Source organism: Musa acuminata, chromosome BXJ3-10, assembly GCF_036884655.1.
Source record: "Musa acuminata AAA Group cultivar baxijiao chromosome BXJ3-10, Cavendish_Baxijiao_AAA, whole genome shotgun sequence".
NCBI lineage: Eukaryota > Viridiplantae > Streptophyta > Magnoliopsida > Zingiberales > Musaceae > Musa > Musa acuminata.
The window spans coordinates 29,894,456-29,920,129 of record NC_088358.1 but is presented as its reverse complement, the minus strand read 5'-3'; the positions used below and the strand labels follow the sequence as shown (position 1 = coordinate 29,920,129).

Sequence of the window (25,674 nt, the reverse complement as noted above, 5' to 3'; positions counted from 1 at the left end):
AAGATGGGGCCCGGCCAGCTTAAGCGATGGAGTTACATGCTGCTTTGTCCTCCAGCCGCTACAATCATCCGATTATGCCCCCACTCACACTGCACTCAGGTATAAAAACTGCGAGTGTGCTGACCGACTTTTTCTTTCTTTTTCCCAATCCACCGGTGCATCTCTCTCCGACAACTGTTCAGTGCTGCTATGACCCACTTACCTTTCTCTCCCTTGCTTCTTAAACCCTTTTTCACCTACAAATGCCATCCGCTTCGGCTTCCTATTTTCCACCGGTCCCTTTCGCATCTCCCTTGCCTCTCCTACTCCCTGCTATTTCCGATACCTCTATCTCTATGCGCTGCTATCATCCTCGTCGGGGAGGCTTGTAGCGTCACAGAAGTGCAAGCCATGACCAAATCCATAGAAATCCCAGATTGCTACTACCCAAAAGAGCCCAGCTTGGTGTGTCCAAGCAGCAGCACGCCGAGGCACACCCTCTACCTCTCCAACCTTGACGACCAGAAGTTCCTGAGGTTCTCCATTAAGTACCTCTATGCGTACAAGAAAGCAGTGGGGTGGGAGGCCCTGAGGACCTCTCTCTCAAAGGTTCTCGTGGATTACTACCCTCTCGCAGGGAGGGTGAGGACCAGCGCGGAGGATGGGGAGAAGCTGGAAGTGGACTGCAACGGGGAGGGGGCACTTCTGGCGGAGGGCTATGTGGATCTCACGGTGGAGAAGTTTCTGGAAGGGTCTAGAAGGCCCAACAGGTCCTGGAGGAAGCTCTTGTACAAGGTCGAAGCACAGAGCTTCGTGGCTGTTCCTCCACTTATCGTTCAGGTGAGTGCTCCGGCGTGCCCCGACCACTTCTCTTCTTTTCCTTTTGCTTCACCGGAGGTGAATTCTTAGGTCTTCGAGTCTTGTTTAGTTTGGTTTTTGGACTTATTTTGCTTTTCTTTTGGGTCGCTTGCTCTTTTACATCTTTTTCTCGGTTAGGTTTCTGGTGTGAGAGCTGGCCATGGTTAAACACACAAAATCTATGGGACTGATCAGTTCAAACACGATATTATGTGTCCCATGTACACAATCAAGACCAGGAAGTTTTGTCACAAGTACAATTTTAGGGTAAATAGGTACTTAGCGTAACTTTTTCCAGTCCCCGTTGATCGAATATGAGTTAAAAGGGTTGTTGATACAGCAACTTGGCCGTCAGCGGCGGTCGTGTACCCTTGCAATGCGTGGATGATCCGCTAAGGAGGTGTGAGACCGTAGTTGCGGGTGGAGCTCGAAGAGTAATGGCAATCTAACAAATTAACATGTGATATTGTTGGAGACGTTTCTTAATTTTCCCTCCAAAGTAGATTGTTATGGGCAAAAGTGGTGTACCTGCGCTTCTCTTTTCTCTTTATTCCGCTTCTATTTTCTCTATATTGTCGGCTGTTTGTCTCAACTGCTGCCCCGATCGTCAATATGCTCTCTTAAAGTGGCCAAGGATTCGCGTTGGATTGGGTTATGGAACCTTGTACCAAGTTCCTTTCTCAGAGACCGCCATATTCCTGTCTCTTAGACTTCCCTTCCCACTCTTTTGGGCCCTGTTTATGCTCTGCCATAACATCTTCTCCACTCCGACCAGCTACATCAAGTATCATGCTCTGGTTCTTTCTTACTACAATTATTTCTCCTTTCTTTTTGTTTCAGGCTCACGAATGTGTGTGTGTGTGTGTGTGTGTGTGTGTGTGAGAGAGAGAGAGAGAGAGAGAGAGAGAGAGAGAGATTTACCAAAAGATCCTGTTGCCTTCGTCAAGAACAAGATGTCGAGAATCCACCTCTCCTGTGCTAATTATCTTCTAGTCTTCCCCTGCCGCAATGTTTTCGGTTGCTTTCCGAAGAACTGAGACAGAAATTTGCCTCTTACGACTCGATCGTTGCATCTTCCTTTCTCAAAGCGCAGCGTTCTTAATTTGTTGGCTCATGGATTTTGGTTTCAAAATCACAATATTCAATTAACATTTTAGCTGTCGGTGCTAGACAGGAGGAGGGCGTAGCAGCTACTATATCTATATCACTGACTGGTTTATCTATGGATGTGGTCAGATGACTCATCTTAGCTGTGGCGGTATGATCCTCTGCACTGCAATAAACCACTGCCTTTGCGACGGTATCGGGACAGCACAGTTCCTCCATGCATGGGCCCTCATCACGTCCAAGCCTAATGCCAACCTTCCCACGAATCCCTTTCACGGCCGCCACATTTTGAAGCCTCGAGATCCACCCCAGATTGCATTCTCCCATCCTGAGTTCAGCCGTCCTCTGCCCCAGGTTGGTCCTGACAGCGACTACATCACGCAGATCCTTCTGTCGCAGCCGTTGGTCCCTGTTTCCCTGACCTTCACCACCTCCCACATCCTTCATCTCAAGCAGCAATGTGTTCCCTCGCTCAAATGCACCTCCTTCGAAGTCTTGGCTTCGCATGTATGGCGTGCCTGGATCAAGTCACTGGATCCTCCAGCCTCCCTCCATATCAAGCTCCTCTTTTCCATGAACATGCGTCAGAGGTTAAAGCCGGAGCTCCCCAGCGGCTACTATGGCAACGGCTTTGTTCTAGCATGCGCGGAGACCTCTGCGGAGGAGTTGATTGCGTCGAACCCACATTATTCCGTCAAATTGGTGCAGGAGGCCAAGGAACGCTTGAACGACGACTACGTGAGGTCCATGATTGATCTGCTGGACGCGAGGAAGGTGAAACCGGAACTGTCATCAAGCTTGGTCATCTCTCCATGGACGAAGCTGGGGTTGGAGGACTTGGATTTCGGGGAAGGAAGGCCACTTCACATGGGTCCTCTGGCGAGCGAGATCTATTGTCTGTTCCTGCCAGTTATCGGCGATTTACAGGCTTTCACTGTCCTGATGTCGATCCCACAAGCGGTCGCAGATCGGTTTCAGCACTATTGCACGAAAGATTTGGATGATGAGGAGGAGAATGGGATTAAGGAGGACGGAGGAAGAGGCTACGCATAGCTGAATTAATTAATGCGGTGTGCTACGTATGTGCACTTTTTTGTCGTGTCGTTCTTCCCCGCTCTTGGTTTCAGAATTCTGTCGTTCCACAACTTGACCCTGTTGTGTATGCATGTTGCGGTCGATACCTTTGTCCCCTGTTCATCAAGTTGAAATTCTAGGATGACCGATCATCCCTTGGATGTTATGTAGAGAAGGATTAAATATCATAATAAACTGATCTGGTTGAACTAGCATGCTATTCTGAGTAAATGAGATTTGAAGTAGAGGATTTTCTATCTCAGGGGAGCCACTAATTGCTGATGCTTTTCCCTTGTTTTCTCTCCGTTTTCATGGTTGCTTATCCAGCTTTACTTGATCTTAAAGACAACCGAGCCTTATTTCATATTCCCTTGGGTGTCCCAGGCATCTTCTCTTGCTAGATTTTTGTAAGCTGTGTTTAGGTGTCGCACGATGCCTGCGGAAAGAATGAATCGTATGCTCAAGGAAGAAACTGTGTCCACGTTCTTGTTTATATTTAGTTTTCATGACTGACAGCATCCGCGTTCCAGCTCCAACCTGATCTCCTCTCTTTTCTTTTTCTTCTTGCCCTTCCTCCCACTCCCTCCCACCGTCGGCGATAGTTTTTACTGCCACATGTTTCGACTCTATATCATCTGCTGTCATCAGCGGTGTCTATCCATCTCAAGTTAATCGACTCCTATCCTTATCGTCCTCTCTTTGGTTTCTCGTCTCGGAAAACAATTTCTAGTCGGATAATATGGACTTTGAATTAAAATTTATGGAACATCTAAATATTAATTTCCAAACAAAAGTGAGTCGCAGTTTGACTTTACTTAGTCCACTTTTTTTTTTATCTTTCTCTCGAATCAAAGAGGCTCTAAGGATGCTAGTCGTAGATTACTTACTATATACGAATGGCAAAGTTCAAGTTATTGGCAAGCTATCCAAAAGAAACTAACAAAGATTATTTTAACCCTTAGATTCGTCGCGACGGTGGTCATTTTTCTGATAGATAAGAAATGCGTTGCTCTGTATTTAATGTTCAACGCTTTTCATGTTTCCTCCTCTGCATTCAACTATTAAGGTAGCATTAGTGTCGTGTGGTACGTGGGCCACGTCCAGTAGAATTAGTGACCGGTCAATGTAAGTATCGAATCTAGCGAATAATAATCTAAATGTGATTTGTTATGGTACGACCGACTGCTGTCCTTCCATTAAAAACATTTAAGCACTATATATCCTTACAAATCTATCTTATTAATGCGCACTCCACTGCAGATTCTCATTCCATCTAAAAACTTAAGCTCATCGATGAGATAGGATTCGTACATTTATTTATCCTGTTAGTGCACCGGTACCTGAGGCATGGGAATCTGCCGGACGGCATCTTTCGAGTGGAAAGATAGTCGGACCACGTCACCTACATGCATCTGCTGCCGTAACTATGCCACCCACCCGAACAGCCCACGAGTTTTTGGACGCAAAACCTACTCATCCAAGCATCAAGAACTCCATTTTCACTGGCATAATATAAACAAGAGCAGTATAGCACGATGCTTTGTGGCTTTAAAAGCCGTGTTGGCTTTTCGGGATTGCATACACATGACCTAATCAATGGATGTGCTCTTCTACATTCCACCATAATCGACTGCCGGAGTTGGGAGATAAAGGGAAGCTTTCTTAAATGAGGCCGCATCTTATCATCATCGATTCCACTCGGAGGCCTTTAATTATGCCCCATGTCCTCCTTCTTTCACTTCAAAGTATCTTATTAGGACCGCGGTATTGGCTGCCCCATCACAAAGTAGAGCAAACAAAACATACCTACCGAGAGAACGAGAATCCACCACCGAGCCTTGGATGCACTATTTAATACTAGCCTCCACAGCGTGTACCGTACGTTTGGTGGTAGAACATCGAGGGACGTATCCAGCTGCCGGTTCTGATGGAACGACAAACACTTTTATAGGGCCCACGCTCGGGTCAAGCTTCTCCCATCGTCGTGTAGTATTATTATTCACTTTGTCTTTTTGTGAAAGCAGAAACAAGTCACTTTACGAGCTAGAAATCAATAATAACGTAGGTAGGATGCATAACCACGCAGTGATCGATCTATTTGGACATTTTAACCGGCATTCGCCGAGACTCCGATGCATAGTTAGCTACCAATCGTGACCGGAAGCTTTCCGAATGGTGTATGCCATGCTACGGAAGAGGAGAAAGATAGTTTACCATTAAATAAACACAAGGGACAGTCAGTGGTATTTGATTACACCCGTAAATGAGTAGTTATTGCTCTTTAGCACCTAATAATGCACTTGTTAATTGGTGATGGGTCTCGCAAATGATCTCTGGCTCACCTAAAGAACCAATTCGGAAGTGCCAGTCCTATAATGATAATTGCATCATACCGTCACGTAATGACACATCGGATGGGTTCGTTGTGACCCGAGTTACGGTTGAGTGGAGATTCCAACTACTCCCATGCCGACTCGAGTGCCAAAATCCAACGCACGGCCCAATATATGGGCCCATCACCATCCCCACAACACACAGAGACACAGAGATGGCGTCGGCTGCCTGGTGCTCCCAGGTCACACATTACTCTGCGACTCCCCAAGCCTTTTGCCCAACTTGAATCGATATTCTCATCCCATCATGCATGGTCAACCCGGGGAAATTGCAGGCTCTGCGAAGTGCGAAGGGCTGCTACGTGTTCGAGGATCCCAGTCCACCAGAGAGTGAGTAGCTAGTTCTCTGACGGGCTTCAACTTTTGGGCCACCCGTCCGAGACTTGCAGGTGACCCGTCATGTCACGTGGGACTCCGACGACGGACCCACCCTCCCGAGCGGCATCCCAGCGCTTCCAGGTCCCACCGTGGACCTCTCGTGGCCCCCTGCTTGTCACGACGTCAGGAGCCGCCACTCCAGACTTTGTCTACCGATAGCCGGCATCGCCACGTGGCAATGAGCGAAAAGCGACCTGGGAACCTCGCAGCGCAGTCTCTCTCTCTCTCTCTCTCTCTCTCTCTACTTGGAAATGAGTTTCTTGTTTCTGCGAACAGACCCCCGCTCCACTCGTTCGGTTAACAGCAATGTAAGAAATTGGGGATCCTTTTCCTTCTCCATTCCGCGTTATCTCCGCCGAGGAATCGAGTGGAACCGGCGATACATTGCCTCCTCCTCCTCATCATCCGCGAAACCCTCCATCCCTTTCGCAGCTTGCTTGCAGTCTCGTTACAGCTCACTCGACGATCCTTCCACTCCAAACACGCTCATCTGTCTCGCGTTGCCTCCCCAGTCGATCCATTTCGCGGAGCCCATCTATTCGAGGTACTTTGATCAGAATCTGGTCGCTTCTGGGCTCTCCTACGGTTCTATAGGGTTTCTGATGGGAATGTGGTTTCAGGTAGCATACAATTCTCATCAGTGTTTGCTTGTCCTCCCGATCCCGACGATCAAATTGCGCATCCCATGTCGGGCTCTTTCGATCGGTTCGCTTGGCCCTGTGAGTCGCTACGGACTCTTCCCCCGTTCGCTTTTGCGTGAGATATTGGATCGTTCATCTTTCCTTTTTGATGAACCAACATCTTGTTTCTTGCATTGGCATTTTGAGTTTTTATTTTGTTCCATTCTATATGCCAGCGACTGATCTGAGAACTTGGCGTATCAAGACGCGATGTTAATCCTCATCTATTTGTTGAAAACATATGACATGATGGGTTTGTATTCTTGTTCCGTTCGGTATATCGATGATCGATTGGAGAATTCTTAATCTGTGAATCAGTGGTTTGCTGTTTTGCGCGGCTGCAAGTGGTTTCTGATCCTACGGTATATATTAAAAACTGATGACTGTTCAGTGTAAACTAATCCTCGGTGTCAGTTGCAGCTTTAACATGTCAGTTGCAGGTTAAACAACGTTAGATTCACCCATGTTTCTGGACATAATGTATATATAATATTTCTGAACAAATTGTCATTAGATATTGATGTCCGATCAATCCAAAATATAAAAGACTCTGCATGATGATTTATTATTGACCAGATTCAAATAAACAAACAAGTCCGGGGTTGAAGCTGGTCAGGCATGACAATGACATCTTTTACCCAGAAATAAAGTGGCCTCTTGCATGAAGGGTCCAACATCTCTCAATCCATTGCACGGTTGAAACAGAGAGAACAGAAGCTCAATCTTTTAGCCACAGTGATATTATGTATGTGCATTTGTTGGACATAATTCCTTTACTTATGCATGAAAATGAAATATTCCTGAATCCAATAACAGGATATAGAATAGAAAAAAGAATGAAAACATAAAGGGATTTCAACTGAAATTATCTTATCCATGTTAATGGCTGTTATTTTATACATTAACCTAGTAACACACTGTCATTGATAATCTTTCTTTTACGATATGGTAACAAAAGGTTTTCTTTTCTATTTTATTTGAAGACGCACAATGCAAAAGTATAAAGTGAATTTATCTTTCGGGCAGGTTTTATTAGAGTTCTTCCCAACACTCCCAAAGTTCCAGAGCAGGAATTAATGTTGTAATGAGATAGATGCAAACAGGGAAGGACAAGTGTCAGTTTTTGTCTTTTTTATGAGTAACGAACTCCATATTTCCTGATCTTACCCTTACAGTTCATTGTCAGTGAACAGGTCAAACTAGATGATAGACTGCATAAAATCTGATTTATCCATAACTAAATCAATGCTTTTAGTTTGCATTCTTAATTGCAGGAAATAAAAGATCTAATTACAAGCAAACACACATGAGACTATCGAACTTCTTCATCTTAAGTTCCTACATGGATTATGATACTCTAATCTAGTCCATCGACCAATTACTGGATTAAGAAAGCTGAAACTACATCTTATTTTCTCAAACTTTAAATCTATCAATATCCTATCTGATTAACCTGAGTGTTCTGTAAAACTGTAACTGCGAAAGATCGGGAAATTTCTTTTCCGTTTGTGACAGTGTCTTCTTTCCTTCCATCATTTTCTGTCTCAGTTTGCATTTGGTATAAGTAGTTTTATTGAGTGATAAGTTTGTTAAAGATCTATTATTCTTTTGCTCCAACATCAGCTTATTAGTCTTTGGGTTAAACTTTTGGCAGTATTTTAGCATTTTGTGACTAAAAGCCCACTTAAAGAGGCCTGGGTACTGTTTTATTTATCTTCAAGAAAAGGTTCAAGTTTTTGTAGCAATTGACAAACCATCAGTATATCATTGCATTAAAAATGTTAACTGGTTTACTTGCTTTCTTGGTTGATTTCATTGATTGATAAGGTTCAGATGTTTATTTTCAGTTCCTTTTAGTTATGACTTATTCTGTTTATATATCTGGATTTATCTGTATTTTAGTTCTGATACCTTGGGAGCTCACAGTGAAAGAAGTCCTTTTTTCCATTCAAAAAGGGCGTTATTTGGTCACTACCGCCAGTGTTAACATTTATTTGGACTTTACATCGTCATGAGTGGTTCAGATGCTGGTAAATTAATTACATAGGACTTGGTGAAGTTATACATGAATTATTGTAAATTTGTCTTATCTGCAAACTCTAAATTCTACAGTGAAACTACTGGGGATAGTTTTGAGGCATGAGCGGCCTACTTGGAAGTCCTACAGTTGTCTCTTCTTTGAAGGATTTTCTTCTTATTCATTACACTTTGTTGACCCTTGCACAGTATCTGATATCATGACGTCTGAGGTGTTAAATGTTCGTTAGTGACTTCTTTAATGTATTGTAGGTTTTGAGGGGCTTTCGAGTCATGAGGATCATAAAGAACGAAAGTCAGATTTTGAGAACTCAGAAGATGAAAGGAGGACAAGAATTGCATCCTTGAAGAAAAAGGCAATAAATGCGTCCACTAAGTTCAAGCATTCTCTAAGGAAAAAGAACAGGAGGAAAAGCAACACTCGAGTCAATTCCATTTCGATTGAGGATATTAGGGATATAGAGGAATTACAGGATGTCGATGCATTCCGACAATCCCTAATTCTTGAGGAGTTGCTGCCTGCAAAGCATGATGATTATCACATGATGCTGAGGTGAGTGATTTTATTATATTTCTGTCTTGTTCCCATGTTGTTATGACTCTGCTCAAGGGTCCCAATCAACAAGCTGATCATCGTAAGTTTGACAATATAAGAGTTTCTTCTGAATCACACACACCGGAAAAGGACATGCATGAAAATTGAACTGATCATATATAACAATCGAATGCTTAGGTCCAAACACATTTTCTTTCATCATATGAAGGAAAACTCCAATTATTTTCTTTTTCTTCATCCAGGTGCAGGGAAGATTCTAGCAGAAAAGATGCTACTATTATTGATGGTTTAATGTGCTTCTCATGAGATATAAATTTGACCCGTTTTCTTGCCATATTATGATACATTCCATGTCATGGTTTTGAGGGGATTCAAGTCATGAGGATGTGTGACTTACTAGCTTTTTATGGAACCTCTTGCAAGCCAAAAATATAACTATATTTGTGTTTATTTTCGAAGGACTAATTATAATATTATACTTCACAATGTATAAGAAGTTGATGATTTCTTGCGTTAAACTACCTAAGTTTTTTAAAAGAACCAGCAATATTGCAGAGTAGCCTTGAAGTCTAAACTCCTTTTTCTAGTATGTCAAGATGGAAGGCCAAGTAGAGATCCATGAAAGTCCAACATGCTATATTTCAGGGTATTTATCTGGATATAAATATTGGCGTTTTTGTGGCTGATTCATAATTTATTCCTCTTTAACGAACATTAATCTTAGCCAAATTTCTCTTTCGCCTGTTCTTGGAATTTTTTGCATGTTTGGGGAAATATGGAAGTTGCTTCTTTGCTGTAGGAGCCAAAGTTGCCACCAAATGTTCAGTCCTATCATGTACCAAATGACAACTACCACTTTATGTTCTAATTTTATTTAATCTAAATTCGACATCGGCAGGTACCAGCTATCTAATCAAGATGCCAATCTGTTGTGAAGTTTTGAGTTATTTCCTGTGAAGTCTTGTCAACTTTACATTCTGGTCAATACATAACCTTATAAAAGGTATGAAAAGCTTGAATTATAATGACGTTGGGGGTTTAGGGCCTTAGGTATGTTGGGGAATAAGTCCTAAAGAGAGTTATATTTTGCTAATTGACATTTTGGCCTTTTTATGATTGTTCTCTTCTGAAATTCATGTCAGAAGTTGGAATCCATGTCACCAGTTGGCGCCTTATATTGTCATGTAAATTGAACTTCTTTTATATGCTAAATCCACAATGGATGGCTTATGCTTAGTTATCAATGTTGGTGATAGGATTTATCAGTTAACAGAAAATAACACCCTTGAACAGTGACAATTAACAATCCATTTGTTCCGCTTTCTTCTGGTAGTTGAAAGAAAAATGTGTTTTGTGGCTTGTTGCAAGGAACATTGTTTTGTTATCTACATATATATGAAGCACAGATCCAAATACGGAATGCTGATATGATACAATGTGGATGTGCTTATGCCTTGATCTTTAAAAAAAATAGGATGCTATATAGCATGAATGTGGCATGAAAATATTTTGAATGCATAGTACGTACGACACAGCTTGACATTTATTCATTGTGTTAGAAAATGATAGTTGTATTATGATAAAATAATGACAACTAATTAACTTTCATCCATAACCTTTTCACCAAGGATTGAAATATCGTACCGTACCGGAGTTTCGACGTTCGCTTGGTATGGTACGATATTGTATACCGAGCGGTATACCGCTCGGTATATATATGTATATATATATATATATGTATATGTATATATATATATATACATATACATATACATATATATATATATACATATACATATATATATATATTTCGACGTTCCGCTCAGTATACCGAGCGGTATATATATGTATATATATATATATATGTATATATATATATATGTATATATATATATATATGTATATATATATATATATATATATATATATATATTTCGGTGAAGTGACATCGCCTTTTCCTTCTCCCACACGGGGCGACGTCGCCACGTTTATATATATATATATATATATATCAGATTTAGATACGACAACCAATTTAAAGTATTAATATCTTATAGCTATGCATCTCTTCAGTGAACTGACAATTTACATTCATTATTGTAGATTGCATCACTTTACTGATTCTTGGTAACAATTAGAAGAATGCTGCAATATCAATGCCATAATAATGATCTTGTCATTGCAGTTTCTTCATCCTTCTTTATTTTATTACATTTTGAATATTCCCAACTACTCTTAGCAGGCTATAATCTTCTAGCTTCCTTATTCATTTTACAAAAAAAAAAAATCTGTATGTCTAATGTTTATACATTACTTCAGATTTCTGAAGGCAAGGAAGTTTGATATTGAGAAAGCAAAGCACATGTGGGTAGAAATGCTCCAGTGGAGAAAGGAATATGGCACTGATACTATTCTAGATGTAAGCAAGCAATTCTTTTCTGATTTTATCTTAAAGGGTCTTCTATAAACTCATCTTAGAGATTCTTATGAGTATATTTAGTGTTTTCTATTTTTTAGTGATGGGTCTGCTTTATGTGTGAACTTCTGTTTTAAGCTTAAGCTACAAGCTTTTTTCAGTAGATATTGTTCTCTTTTCCTCTTGCACAAAACCTCTGAATGTTACCTCCATGTTCGGCATTTTCGCTAAAGTCGATTCCTATCTAACTGAATAAGATCTTCTGTCAGGACTTCGAGTTTTCTGAGTTAAATGAAGTACTTCAGTACTATCCTCATGGTTATCATGGTGTGGACAAGGATGGAAGACCCGTTTACATTGAAAGGTTAGGAAAAGTTGATCCCAACAAGCTTATGCAGGTTACAACCATGGACCGATACATTAGATACCATGTAAGGGAGTTTGAGAGGAGCTTCTTAATCAAGTTCCCAGCTTGCTCAATTGCTGCAAAAAAGCACATAGATTCAAGTACAACAATTCTTGATGTTCAGGGTGTGGTATGTTAATATTTCTTTTATTTAAAGTACAATACTCAACCAGAAAATATACATTTTTTTTTATCGTCATGTTGTATTTGTTTTGTAGAGTTTAAAAAATTTCAGCAAGACAGCCAGAGAACTAATTCAAAGGTTGCAGAAAATTGACAATGATAACTACCCTGAGGTATGTGGATTCTTATTATGTTATTTCCTTTTTGTCGTGTTTTATAGATTGGCAAAGAATATTCACCTGATTGATGTTGCCCCTCTATGGTAAATGATGTTTTGCAGACACTATTCCGGATGTTTATCATCAATGCTGGCCCCGGTTTTAGGTTGCTATGGAACACAGTAAAATCCTTTCTTGATCCAAAGACTACTTCAAAAATTTATGTAAGCAATTTCCTGTGTTATAAAGCATTTCTTTATGAGATTCAATAAGATCTTATTCAAAATTTTTATCCGAACTTCTTTCAGGTTCTTGGAAGCAAATACCAAAGTAAGCTGTTGGAAGTAATTGAACTTAGGTATGTTCTTTGCCTCTTGCTTCTTGTGGGATTTGGTCATTAAGAGTCTCACCTTTTTGGGGCATACATTCTGGGGTCTCTCCAGCGAGTTGCCAGAGTTCCTTGGTGGTTCTTGTATATGTTCTGATCTGGGTGGATGCCTTAAATCTGAAAAGGGTTCATGGATGGATCCAAACATACTAAAGGTTCTGATTGTGATCTCTTTTCTCTTTTACCTGTTTCTGTAATTTCTCTTTTTGCTTGTTATGATTATATGGTTGTTGGTGGTATACAGATGGTTCTTGGTGGCGAAGCACAGTGTGCTCGGCAAGTTGTTACTGTTTCTAATGGTGAGGGAAAAGTTATTGCTCATGCCAAGCCACAATATACAGCAGTAAGACCTCTCTATATGATTCGTTTCTTGAGACATAATCTTTTATGTTCTTAGAAGGCTTAGTCATTTAATCTTGTGAGCCAGACAAAGAGTAGTGATACATCTACTGCTGAGTCTGGCTCAGAAGCTGAAGATGGTGCTTCTCCAAAGGCAGCAAGGAGTTATCTATCATATCCTCATTTGACCCCCGTACATGAAGAGGTATATTTGTATTTGTTTTAGCTGTAGTTGGCCTTATATCTTCCTCTTTCATCAGTTTAATAACAAGATGAAGTCTTAATTCTAGCTGTTGTGGAATTATTGATTATAATCACCAAGTTTTTTCTCCTCTTTCCAAAATTAAAATTTCTGTAATTAGTGTTTTGCTTTATTTGGAATAGCCATTTCCTTCTTTGTATAATATGATTAAGAAAATAATTAAATCAATTTCTTTAACAGTTTGGGCAAGTTAGGAATTTAACAAATAAATAAATTAATTAATCTGAAAAATCAATTTTCTTTTCTTTCCACAAGAGGAATCTCCTCTCCTATATAAAGCTGGTCAGACTCCTATGTTCTTCACTAGGGTTCATGAGGAGCCTGACAGCAATTTGTGGGAGAGGGACCTCCATCTTTAAAAAGGTAGGTCCTCCACCTTTCTTTGAATTATTATTATTTATTTACTATTTAAAAAAAAACAATGGATAGTATAAGTTCTTATTGCTTATTTAGTTTTCTAATCATTTTTTTGGATTTTATGAGATTATGCCATGATAATGCTTTCTTGAATTAATTTAGTAATTGTAAGTTGATGATCGGGTTGATTAAATCATCTTATTTTATTTCATGAAATTATGCCATTATTCATTTTAGTTATTTTAATTATGGTGACATGCGATCTTAAATGATTTATTATGCATCATGAATTTATGCCATGATAATTTTTTAAAGTAATTTAATTATTGTGACATGATAATTGATTTGCTTGAATTAGTTACTTGATGTGATTATGTTCATGATAATTTCATGTTTAAGTTTAAATACTTTCAATTACTGGTTATTTTAACTTTTATTTGGAAAAAAGGGGGGTCGAAACTGATTTGAATTGGGGGTTTAAGTGTTGGTTGGGTTGGGTCTAACCTGAGTCAGACTACCAACTGGACTCGATCAGACCAGCTGCATGCAACTGGACTCAGTCGGCCTAGTCCACAGCTAGTTCGACCTGGAGCCTGCGGTGGAGGCCGCCCATCTGGTGGTTTGCGTCTGGCTACGTCTCAGGGCAGAAGTGCAGTTCAGCCCAAAGCAGCCTGACATGACCCTCTTTGGTACGAGATTGTGAGGCGCATATGCTCCACATGTGCAGATTAGCATTTGTTTATCCACAATGTTGCATCTTTAGATTATGGGATGCTTCAAGTGAAGCCTAATGGAAGAATAGTTTTATATATAAGTTTTGATCCCCTCATATACGTGCTAAGAATCTTGGCCAAGTTTGTATGTGCAAGTGTGCAACTATCTGACCAAACGATCAGCAGTGGCTGTACAGCAGTATATTATGAGACTAAGTCTCACTGTGATTGTAAGAACATGATAACAACATTTATGCTTTTTCTTTCTCCTCTTACAGGTAAAGATTGTGAAAGCAGACAGGTTTTCTGCTGGCTTTCCACAGTGTGATGAGCATATTCCCATGGTAGATAAAACCGTGGATGCCGGATGGAATAGAGAAGTCTATAATCAAAGCCTTGATGCATTAAATGGTTTGTGAATATGCTGTAGCAATTTCATGTGACAAGTTTTCCATTTTCTACAAATGTATTTAAACCATCATATACTAATTGAAGGCAATGCTGAAATTTCTTATGCCAAGTTTTGTTGTTTTCTGGCCGTCATTTTCTTTTATTTTCTCAGCATTACCATAATTATAAAGCTGTTGGGAAAATAAAATATCAAATGAGGTGAGTGAATTAACATATAGTGATTTTTGGTGAGGCAGAGAAAGAAAATTTTGTTAGATCTAATTAGAGGCAACTTGATGCCTCATAATTTAATGAGATTGCCTTTGACGGATCTCAATAGTGGAAAATATCCACGCAGTAGACCCTAGACATTTGGACCTTATGGCTTATTGTAAGAATTGCTAATACTCATTTTCTTGCTCTTAGTAAAATTTAACCCTTTTGATGATAGGTAAGGTTTCAATCTAGAAAATTTGGACAAATATTTATGAGGTGACAATTTGGTTCCTAGTGAATAGATCCACTCCATATGATTATCTGCTACATGTTTGCATATTTTTAACTAACCCACAAATACTAATCTTCTGTTTGATCTGCAACGTTTTCTAACCTTCTGGTTTGAAAGATCAAATCTTGCAATTTCATGTCTATATCTTTAAACTACTTCCAACTTGACTTGTAGTTAACTTGTAGATGTCTTTTTTGCGCTCTTTTTACTTGAGTGGCATAATGGACAATGTATTTTGCCATTGTTCCTGATGCACAATGTAATCTTGATCTATGATCCAAAAATTTTCCCTTGTTCTCTAAGGTGATGGAAGGGTTCTGTAAATTCTTGTGATTTTAGATGCAGGGGAGTACTCTACATTGGAAACTCGTAACTCATCCAGTGGAATCCGAGCTCAAACAATAGCAGTGTTGATAACATTCTTCATGACCCTTGCTGCACTTATTTGTTCATTAACCAGCCATGTGAAGAGGAGAATCCAGGAGAAAACTTCTGGGACAAGTCAAAATGATTCTTCAGTTTCTGTGGAACCATTGCTTCAAGAGGAATTCCACCCCCCACCTGCTCCTGGTTTTACAGAATCTGACTTTTCATGCCTTCTAAAAAGGCTCAGTGAATTGGAAGAAAAGGTGAACGCTCTTCAATCAAGGCCATCTGAAATGCCTTTGGAGAAAGAGGAGTTACTTAATGCTGCTGTTCATCGTGTCGATGCATTAGAAGTTGAGCTGATTGTGACCAAAAAGGTATTTGGTTTGCATCTTGTTAACTCTTCAAGAACAGGCTAACAGCAGATCTAATTTCTTATTTGCAAAATACATGCATATAAAGTCTGCTATCCTGTTGCACAAAGGATATTTGTGATCAGTGCTATTTTCTTATCATCTAGTAATGATCCATGCAGCTTGATTATTGTCATAACTCGAATGCGGTATACTTGGTGAAACATCAATTTGTCTAAGTGACCACCTTCATCAACGCGATTGACATATAGATATTTTGTCATATCACTTCATTGTGCGTGTATCTGTTTTCCTTGGTAGCACCTTACATGGAGCTCCGTATGTTATGTTAAGATACTTCATAGTTTTGTTCCATAAATTTGCAAGTTTGATTTCTGTACATCCATGTGGAAATAAGCTTCTTTTTTTAAACACTAGTCTGACTTTTTGTCTGCTCTATGTAGGCTTTGCATGAAGTTCTTATGAAGCAAGAGGAACTTCTTGCATACATCGACCGGCAAGAGGAGGCAAAGTTCAGGGTTAGTTAAGATGATTAAGCTCAAATGGAATTATCAAAAGGTTACTTTATGCTTTATCATTTCTTATGAGAAATGACTTATGGAATTCTTTCTATAAAGTTCTGCAGATGAAATTGTTCTGCGTTTGAAAGAAGAGCGTGCAGGGATTCAGCTCAGCGTCTTTATCTGTTCATGGGATATATCTAGTGAAGGCATGTATTACACGTACGGAGGACCAGCAGCTGATAAATGATTATCGAGGTTACCTGAATTGTTAGAGGCAGATAGTATAAGTCTGATAAATAAATAACGTTGCACGATATATGATCTATCATTTGCTTATTAATTTTGGCATGGTGTTTTCATGAGAAAAAACAAAGCACAGTGAGCCTACGACTTTTTCTGCAGCAAAATTTGGCTATTTAACACAACTATTGCAACTGCCACATTCTGGTTTGGTTTCGAGCTCAAGAGAAATTGGCCATGCGCATGAGAAGAAATATGTCTCAGGGGGAATGAGAAGAGATCCCAGCATGTAAAAATAAAAAAGCTATTTGTAATTTTCTTTTTACTATTTAAAATATTATTTTTTTAAAAACAAATATTTTAAATTTATTTTTATAAATAAACATAAATATTTTTTTATTTTTCCTTTTCTTTCTTCTTCCTTCTTGGAGGATAACAACGAGAGGGTGACGAATGGGGTTGAACGATATCAAGCGAGAATGAAATAAAAAATTAGGGAACTATAAAACAAAATCAGTAATAATGAGATTATATATATATATATATATTATCAATAGTAAAGAGAGGACTGTGAATAGTAAGTAAAAAAAGAAAAAGTAATGTTAAGTTATTCTTGGCGGTTGCAGGGCCTTTGCTGAGATACAAGATAACATGGTTTGAGGAGCATGAACCCGATACACCTTATTATTTAGCTTCACGCTGCGCTGCGCATCCATATGAACGTCACGATGTGTCCAGTAACTTGGTAACCGGAGGGCTACATCTAAAATTCTACTCTACGTCTCTGCGTCAGCTAGCCTAAGTTCGTTTCTTTTCCGGCACTGCTGTTACACAGACACCACGTTCGTGGCCACGGTAAAGAATTGAATCACGGATCAAGTAGCAATAATGCTATCCGTCCCATGCCTTGTTGTCCTGTCAAACTCTGCTGAACTACAAATTTATCCCTCCCGCAGCGGTAAGGTTCGGTTATCCGGGCGGCGGCACGGTCCCGGGCATGGCGGCTCTCGCCCCGGCCGTTTACGTATGTGGTGGGACCCGCTCGTGACCTCGAGTCGGTTTCGTTGCTTCGCTCAGACGTCTAAACAGATATCCCCGCCACGTGAATCGCACGCTGCCGACGATGCGCTTGCTATCCTGACAAATACCCAAGTTGACGCCGTTTGATACCAGGATCAATGGCTGTTCATTCCGACTCCGCTGCGGCCAGGCCGATTCGTCGTTGAACTATATTAAATGGTCTGGTTTGGGATCAAAACGAAACAAAATACATAAACAAAGCAAAACCCGTGGAACTGCTCACGTTCGTCCTTCCGCTTCCGCCTCCTTCGTCCTCTCGCCGCCAACGACCGCCACCGCAGCCCTTACGCGGTCGAAGACCCCATCGTAACCCTAACTACGTCGACAAAACCACCGGATCCACGAACCCTGCCGCTGCATAACCAGCCCTCAGACCTTAATTCCTTGATTCCATCCAGAAGAGGCGAAGAAATGGTGCTGATCACCCTGGTTCGCGACTACATAGGGCGGATGCTGCAGGACATCCCTGGCATGAAGGTCCTCATCCTTGATTCTAGCACGGTACGTCTTACTTGGATGCTATCCCCTTCTTGATTGCATCCTTTGAGCAGCATATCTCTACGGACCCGTGTTCTTTGATAAATCGTTGATCTGGTACTCATCGTTCGGATCTCTGTTTTTGGCGCCGCCCTGGATCCATGATCATGGCGTCACAGCACCTTCGTTTACATCAACTGATTTTGTTTTTTTAATCGACGCAATATCCTGAAATTTGACGTCTGAAAATGGCGGAATTGTTAGGCGAGCTATCTTCTAAAATTTGTCGGATATTGCATAATCGCTCCAATCAAAGTTATTCAGCTTAGATATTGACAATTAGGGATTCCAGCTCGCTATTGTTAGAGCTTAAGGGTGGCACTGATTCTTAGGATTATTATTAAAAAAAATTGGCAGATCGTATAGCGATCTATATAGACGCTGGTAGTTGGGAAAGGTCTTCTGCTTTCTCCACAAAACTCAGTGTTTTTCCTTGATCTTTTCAGATACGCAGTGTTCAAAAAAGCTTATTGAACATTTTGCTTGTTGTGTCTCCGTTTAAGGGCAAAATTCAGTACCATCTCTTGTGAGAGTTTCATGAGCAACAATCCCAGAAATTTGTTTGTAGTTGAAGTGACTTCAGTTATTCCATGAAATCTGAACATTGTACAGATCACTAACCATCAGTCATAGCTAAATATGACTGTTTGCATCTGTTTCATATTTTGACCTGATCGGAATTTGGAGCTGTTCTGTCCCCTGCTCTTAGAGAAAAGTGGCACATTGAAATTAATTGCAGGATTTGAGAAGTTGTATTTTTTTTTATAGCAATGTTTCAGAACCACATTTATGGTGCATAACTTGCAGGTCAGCATTGTGAGTGTTGCTTACAGTCAATCGGAACTTCTTAAGAAGGAGGTCTTTTTGGTGGAACTTGTTGATTCCATGTCAAAGGAAACAATGACCCACCTAAAAGCTGTTTACTTTCTTCGCCCAACATCAGAGAATATTCAAAAGTTACGGCGTCAATTGGCTAATCCCCGATTTGGAGAATATCACTTGTGTATGCTTTGTGGACTTTTTAATAAATTTCTTAATTTAAATCTGTGTTCCAAAAGGTTAGTAGCTTTGTCTTTGTGTAGTTTTTTCCAATATCCTGAAGATTACCCAGATTCAAGTACTTGCTGACTCAGATGAACAAGAAGTCGTCCATCAAGTGCAGGTAATTTGCATTTACTTGCCATCAAGTTAATTAAAATTTTGTTCTATTTTTGTTCAAGCTACTTATACCTATAATTTATGCTGAAGTCTTTTCCTGTCATAATGGTATTAATTTTGACCTCACAGGAGTTTTTTGCTGACTTTTGTGCTATTGATCCTTACCATTTCACTTTAAACATGCAAATGAATCACATATACATGCTCCCAGCGGTGGTGGACCCTCCAAGTTCACATAGCTTTTGTGATCGAGCAGTTGATGGCATTGCTGCAGTTTTCTTAGCACTTAAACGCCGTCCTGTTATTCGGTATCAACGGGCCTCAGATATTGCCAAAAGGATAGCACAAGAGACTGCTGTGAGTAAATACCATTAGTCATACATTAATTTGCATGATATGGCTTCTTTATTGTCATGGTAGTTTTGCTCTTTTTCCCCAGTGCCTTCTGACGTTAGCTATAATTTAATGTTATCATGTTCACATGGAACTTGTTTTTAACTCCTACTATTGTCATGCTGCAGAAGCTTATGTACGAGCAGGAAAGTGGTCTGTTTGATTTCAGGCGTACAGAATTCTCCCCGTTGTTGCTTGTGATTGATAGGAGGGATGATCCTGTTACACCGTTACTAAACCAATGGACTTATCAAGTAAATTTGACATAAGTGGAACCCAAGTTTCTGCTACTATCCTTATTATCTAAATTATTAAATCAGAATTCTCTATACACACTTAACAGGCAATGGTACATGAGCTGATTGGAATTGAAGATAATAAAGTAGATCTGAGAAACACTCCAAAAGTTTCCAAAGATCAGCAGGTTGCTGTAATTTTATAACCTATTTTGCTATCATTGATTTGACCTCAATATTTCAAAATCTATTACATGTGCTGTTGGTCTGACACAGGAGGTGGTGCTGTCATCAGAACAAGATAGCTTCTTTAAATCTAACATGTACGAGAATTTTGGAGATCTTGGAATGAATATCAAGACAATGGTGGATGAATTTCAACAAATTACGAATAGTAATCAGAACATCCAAACGATAGGTACTGACCGGGGTTTGCTATTGCTATCTCTAATTAGCATGACAAGTAATAGAGCTTACCAATTGTACTTTTGGACATTTCCTCTTGTAGAGGATATGATGAAATTTGTGAACAACTACCCTGAGTACAGAAAGATGCAAGGAAATGTTTCAAAGCATGTGACAATGGTTACAGAAATGAGCAGAATTGTTGAAGAGAGGAAGCTCATGATAGTTTCACAAACAGAACAAGAGCTTGCATGTAATGGTGGACAAGTGGCAGCTTTTGAGGTATTCCACAAGTCACATATCCATACACTTTTAATACCTTGACGCTATAACTAGTAAGATGGCATCCATCTAATTCATCAAGTATATAATTTGGATGATCAGCTTTCTGTTCAAAGAAGATAAAAAAAATTGCTTAAGGATATCTTTGTGACATTTTGTATGTGGCGGCAAATTTGTTTGCATAACGTGTTAACATTATACACATAAGAAGTTTTAAGGACTAGAGGTTTCATTAGTTAAAATTTCAGATGTGATGCATTTTTAAGTGATATGCCAACATGTCATCATAGGTCTGGCCAACTCCTAGCCCTATTTAGACATTTTCAATCCTTCATCTCTAAAGTTGTGTGTACCTAAGCCTATTTGATCCCATCTCTAATTTTGTTTTGTTGTTTTAATTGATATACAAATAATATGCGGAAAAGCGCATTTGCGGGTGGAGGGAGAGAGAGTGTGGGGGAAGTTTTATTGGCTAAGTCTCATCGTTAGCCCCATTAATGCTTTTGTGATATCATATGATTGAAAATAAGTAGTAAGATGTCATCATGCTTTTACCAGGATGATAATCATCTGGATGGATTTCAAGAGGTAGAAGGTTCAGTCCCTCATCTTGGCACTTTGTATTCAATCTTATTGTTTGTTCCTCCCCCTCCTCCTGTGCAGGACCAAATCATGCCAGGTGGCACCGGTACAAAAAAGGGTATAGAAAATAGTTTACAGAAGTATATTGGGAGAAAAGAGCAAGCATTGTTTGTCATATAACTCTTCCAAATACTGCTACCATTGGATCATATTGCTTAATGTTAGTTTATGATTGTCAGGCCCAACACAATAGTTTCAGTCTAGCTGTTGTTTCTTCAATATCTGAGATAGTGGTTTGTACCATTTTGCAGGCTGTCACCAAACTTCTGAATGATGAAACTATTTCTGATGTTGATCGTTTGCGGCTAGTAATGCTATATGCCTTGCGCTATGAGAAGGAGAGTCCGGTTCAGTTGATGCAGCTTTTTAACAAACTAGCTTCTCATTCTGCTAAGTATAAGCCTGGGGTAACTTGACCAAACAAATTTCCTGTTCTGCATTAGGCTTTAATAGTCATCTCTTTCCTACATTGTATTTTTATTCTTAATTTGTATTATTTTTAATTAAAAATTGTATTTCTTTTGACTTTGCAGTATCGCTAAGTCCTTACAGAATGAATTGTCATGGTTTTACTTGTAGCCTGCCAACGCCACTTCATTTTTCCTTTGTTGTCATTAATGGTTTAGAAGAAAGTTTGTGTACATTAATTAGATAGATGTTTTTCTTTCACCAAAGTCAAGTTTTCGGTATTGTGTTTGATTGTCAGTGATAAATCCTTTTCACACAGATGTGGTTCTTGTATCACTGACAGATCATGCCAATTGCTTTTTGTCATTATTTTTTTTAAATATCATGCAACAAAATCTTCTCAAGTAAAATATAGTTCTATTTTGAGTACTGATCAAATCTTAAGCACTTCTTTGAAACTAGTGCTCTGATCTCATCTGTATAGGTGTGATTGTTTTAGATGCTGAGTTGCATGACTGCAGCTGGAAGAGGATCCTTTTGTTTTCCCTACTTAATTCTCTGCCTTTGATGGTCATGCATCCTTCTGGAATTTGAATCAGCCTGCAAGTGTTTTAGTCTCTCTATAGTTTCAACTAATATTGAGTATGGAAATACATATGCTTTTTATGCCCATCATGGACATAATTGTGATTTATTAATCTTATTTATTATCATGGCCTACAGCTTGTCCAGTTCCTCCTCAAGCAAGCAGGCATCGATAAACGAACTGGAGATCTATATGGCAATCGTGATCTCTTGAACATTGCTCGTAATATGGCTCGTGGACTTAAGGTATGCAGCAACATTATCTCTTGCCACATCTAGGACATTTTAAGATGGAATTTATGTTGAGACAGGGTGTTGAGAACGTCTACACCCAACACCAACCACTTCTGTTTCAAACAATGGAAAGCATCATCAAGGGGCGACTACGAGATGTTGACTATCCATTTATTGGAAATCACTTTCAACAGGGGAGGTTTGTTATCATGGACACTTTTTTTCTTTTGAAAGATAAATAGTTCTCCAAGAACAAAGCTCTATCATGACTACTTAATCTTATTTTAATCAACAAAGCTCTAGAATATTGATTAAAATGTCTTAGGCATTTGGCCATAATGGTCATTATTTTAGATATCTGGGTTATTACAATGGCATACTAAAAATTATATATATATATATGTATATATATATATGTATATATATATATTTATGTATGTATGTATATATGTATGTATGTATGTACCCTACAGATTGACTGAGGCCTACTGTTAAATTAAAACCAGCTTTTTATGTAGGTTTCCATTCCTTTGGAGTAGTGACTTGCAAAATCCTCAAAATCTCAAGTTTAGGGTATATATACATTGACTGAGGCCTACTGTTAAATTAAAGCCAGCTTTTTATGTAGGCTTCCATTCCTTTGGAGTAGTGATTTCTAAAATCCTCAAAATCTCAAGTTTGTGGTACTTGATGTGTTGTTTGATTCTCCCTTTGCTTTGTTCTCTCATCTTGTGTTTGCACTCTTCTCGGATGTATGGATGTGGATGGTCTCCAGCTTTTATGTAGGTTTCCATTCCTTTGGAGTAGTGACTTGTAAAATCCTCAAAATCTCTCGTTTGTGGTACTTATGTAATTATTGTGTATTTTGTCAGGTGATGGATTGACATGGTATTTCTAGAAGCTATTCAATAACATTACAAACTAAAATCCCATGTGCAATGTTTATAATTATGTTATGATGTGACTTAATTCCAGACCTCTAATCAGTCCAGTACATAGCCAGGCCTATTTGACCCTGGCTATCTTTTACCTCTAAAAGGGCTAAATATGGTTTGGCTGAGAATGATTTAGCTTGACAAGCTTGTTGCAGCCTTCGAATGCATCACTCTGGCAAAATTATCCCAAAGTCTACACATTATGAGTGATTCCTAGCTTGGTGCAGAAATTCCTCGGGAAAGGGTATTCCTATGTGGTTTTGCTGAAGGACATTTATGCAGCTGTGTAAATATGGTCAGCTTAATCCTAATCGAATAGAACTGAAGAAACTGGTTGTCAATACTTTCCTAATCAATTTAGGAAACGAGATAATTGATTAAACCTCCTCACCAACTTCTAGCAGTAATAGGATATCCTTTCCTGTTTTTCTCGTTGTTTCAAACTTATTTTTTAAAAGTTTAATTAGTGACTTCCCAATATGAGTATAATAAACTATCAAGATACAATTTTTGTGAGTTCTGAGTGCCTTTTTAGGTAGTTTAAATGGATGATGATTTCAGTGGGTAATGAGATTAACTTCCCCCCACCACTATATATATGTATGAGAAGATTGTTAACCTGAGGTTACATGGCTCGATATTCTCTATTTTTTATGCAATAAATTTGGTTAATTTAGTAGTTTAATCCTTAGCTGTAGCTTGGTAGGTCCTTTTTACTCTTTGAACTGGGTAAATGCTTGTTGCATGAGTTACTTCTAGCAAAACAAAATTGCTCTTTTTTTCAGGTTTCCTTTATAATAGCACGTTGGTACTTGCATCAAGTTAAATTGATGCAACTTCTGAATTGAGCACCTATATCTGAAAAATAGTGTTTTTTCCAACTACTGTTAAAGATTGCTTTCTTTTTAAAGATTGGATTATTTATTTTGCTTATGTGATGCAGACCTCAGGATGTAGTGATATTCATTGTTGGAGGGACAACATATGAGGAGGCGCGGACTGTGGCTTTGCATAATGCTGCAAATTCTGGAACACGTTTCATACTTGGAGGCTCTGTGGTTCTCAACTCTAAGCGGTAAGTTAATTGCATTGGTTTCTAGCTGAATTTTATTCTTACTATGTACTTTCTTCTGGTTTGTTCGTGTTTGTTTGCTAGTTGACATTACTTATCATGCCACAAGCTGTTAATTTCTCAAACATGAATAGATTTACGGAGTATCATGCATATATGTGTTTACCATTTTGTATTTATATGGAGATTTTATGGTCAGACATTATGCCATTTTTTGTGTTGATCATAGCTATGGTGTATACAACATGAATGCTAATGATATGAAACTATGCCTGATTAAACCATGAGTGCAGCGGAAAATGGCATGCATTAGGAGTTATACAAACCTTGCATTACTAATTTCATCACTAGAAAACACAAGCAACTTACATGACCCATTCAGAATTAGTAATTTGCTTAGCAATGTTTCTTCATGTTGTACAGAAACAATGATCCACAAAATGTCTTTTGGAAAATGCAGGTTCCTAAAAGACCTGGAAGAGGCACAAAGGATATCACGCACAAGCAATGCTGTGTAAACCAGAAATATTGGTATTGAACGCTAAGAGACAACTACCGATCCAATATGCATTAGATAAGAGGTAGAAATGGGGGGCTGATTAGTTGTAATTTGGTCAGCATGGGGAGCTTCTTGTGAACATTGCTTATGCCCGTGCATGGTTATTGGGTTGCAACTGGCAAAAAGCTTCCGGCAACCTGTGGGCCGGATTGGAGGTGAAAATTCTGATATTGAGTTAAGTCAGCTTGAAGAGGAGCTTGCGTGTCCCGTCTGCATATCTCTCTCTCTCTCTCTCTCTCTCTCTCTCTTTTTATTCTTGCACCCTACGGTTATTGGTCGGACTGAAGAGATACTGTAGCATAAACAAGTCGTGCTTTCACTAATGTACTTTTATTTTGGTCATTTAGTTGATATATGAGAATGTTGTTACTAAAAATGTGTTTCAGAGTTCATTTTCGAAGCTTAGAACAAAATACGTGAGATAATTGCTACGTCGTTGGCTCTGTAAAATCATTAGCGATTCGATAGCCCGCAAATTTCTCCAAGCGCGACAATATATGTGCTCGAATGCCTGCAGCCTCACCTGAACTCTTTACGTTGCTC

The 25,674-nt window shown here is 39.2% G+C and overlaps 3 protein-coding genes across 5 annotated transcripts; all 3 read left to right on the top strand.

The window, feature by feature from the left end:
- Positions 1–241: 241 nt before the first annotated feature.
- On the top strand, positions 242–3,230 carry LOC135650911 (alcohol acyltransferase 9-like). Its single transcript, XM_065170596.1, has 2 exons — positions 242–819; positions 2,074–3,230. The coding sequence occupies exons 1-2, from the start codon at positions 391–393 to the stop codon at positions 2,995–2,997; spliced, it is 1,353 nt and encodes a 450-aa protein (XP_065026668.1). The 5' UTR covers positions 242–390; the 3' UTR covers positions 2,998–3,230.
- Positions 3,231–6,051: 2,821 nt separating this feature from the next.
- LOC135651054 (phosphatidylinositol/phosphatidylcholine transfer protein SFH8-like) lies at positions 6,052–16,805 on the top strand. 3 transcript variants are annotated; one of them, XM_065170842.1, is made up of 15 exons: positions 6,052–6,333; positions 6,410–6,508; positions 8,759–9,059; positions 11,382–11,481; positions 11,748–12,014; positions 12,103–12,180; positions 12,288–12,389; positions 12,474–12,523; positions 12,609–12,708; positions 12,798–12,896; positions 12,981–13,097; positions 14,503–14,635; positions 15,462–15,865; positions 16,306–16,380; positions 16,488–16,805. In XM_065170842.1, the coding sequence occupies exons 2-15, from the start codon at positions 6,475–6,477 to the stop codon at positions 16,506–16,508; spliced, it is 1,881 nt and encodes a 626-aa protein (XP_065026914.1). In that variant the 5' UTR covers positions 6,052–6,333; positions 6,410–6,474; the 3' UTR covers positions 16,509–16,805. The 3 variants fall into 3 exon arrangements, with proteins under 3 accessions (XP_065026914.1, XP_065026915.1, XP_065026916.1); XM_065170843.1 differs by having other exon boundaries at positions 16,480–16,805; XM_065170844.1 differs by having other exon boundaries at positions 6,095–6,333; positions 6,410–6,545.
- An 877-nt stretch (positions 16,806–17,682) lies between these two features.
- On the top strand, positions 17,683–25,521 carry LOC135651866 (vacuolar protein sorting-associated protein 45 homolog). The gene is made up of 13 exons (XM_065172408.1): positions 17,683–18,186; positions 19,030–19,225; positions 19,305–19,384; positions 19,510–19,737; positions 19,902–20,027; positions 20,117–20,197; positions 20,286–20,427; positions 20,518–20,696; positions 21,590–21,745; positions 22,470–22,577; positions 22,643–22,764; positions 24,444–24,575; positions 25,033–25,521. Exons 1-13 carry the CDS (start codon positions 18,097–18,099, stop codon positions 25,088–25,090), a joined length of 1,698 nt encoding a protein of 565 aa, XP_065028480.1. The 5' UTR covers positions 17,683–18,096; the 3' UTR covers positions 25,091–25,521.
- Positions 25,522–25,674: the final 153 nt, after the last annotated feature.

What these genes read in the sequence shown, in the direction of transcription:
- LOC135650911 (XM_065170596.1), top strand. Translation starts at nt 391, where the DNA reads ATGACCAAATCCATAGAAATCCCAGATTGCTACTACCCAAAAGAGCCC. An exon ending in TTCCTCCACTTATCGTTCAG is followed by an intron (nt 820 to 2,073) that starts GTGAGTGCTCCG and finishes GGATGTGGTCAG; the next exon opens with ATGACTCATCTTAGCTGTGG.
- LOC135651054 (XM_065170842.1), top strand. Translation starts at nt 6,475, where the DNA reads ATGTCGGGCTCTTTCGATCGGTTCGCTTGGCCCT. An exon ending in GCACTGATACTATTCTAGAT is followed by an intron (nt 11,482 to 11,747) that starts GTAAGCAAGCAA and finishes ATCTTCTGTCAG; the next exon opens with GACTTCGAGTTTTCTGAGTT. An exon ending in AGCTGATTGTGACCAAAAAG is followed by an intron (nt 15,866 to 16,305) that starts GTATTTGGTTTG and finishes TGCTCTATGTAG; the next exon opens with GCTTTGCATGAAGTTCTTAT.
- LOC135651866 (XM_065172408.1), top strand. Translation starts at nt 18,097, where the DNA reads ATGGTGCTGATCACCCTGGTTCGCGACTACATAGGGCGGATGCTGCAG. An exon ending in CTGCTAAGTATAAGCCTGGG is followed by an intron (nt 21,746 to 22,469) that starts GTAACTTGACCA and finishes CATGGCCTACAG; the next exon opens with CTTGTCCAGTTCCTCCTCAA. An exon ending in GTGGTTCTCAACTCTAAGCG is followed by an intron (nt 24,576 to 25,032) that starts GTAAGTTAATTG and finishes TGGAAAATGCAG; the next exon opens with GTTCCTAAAAGACCTGGAAG.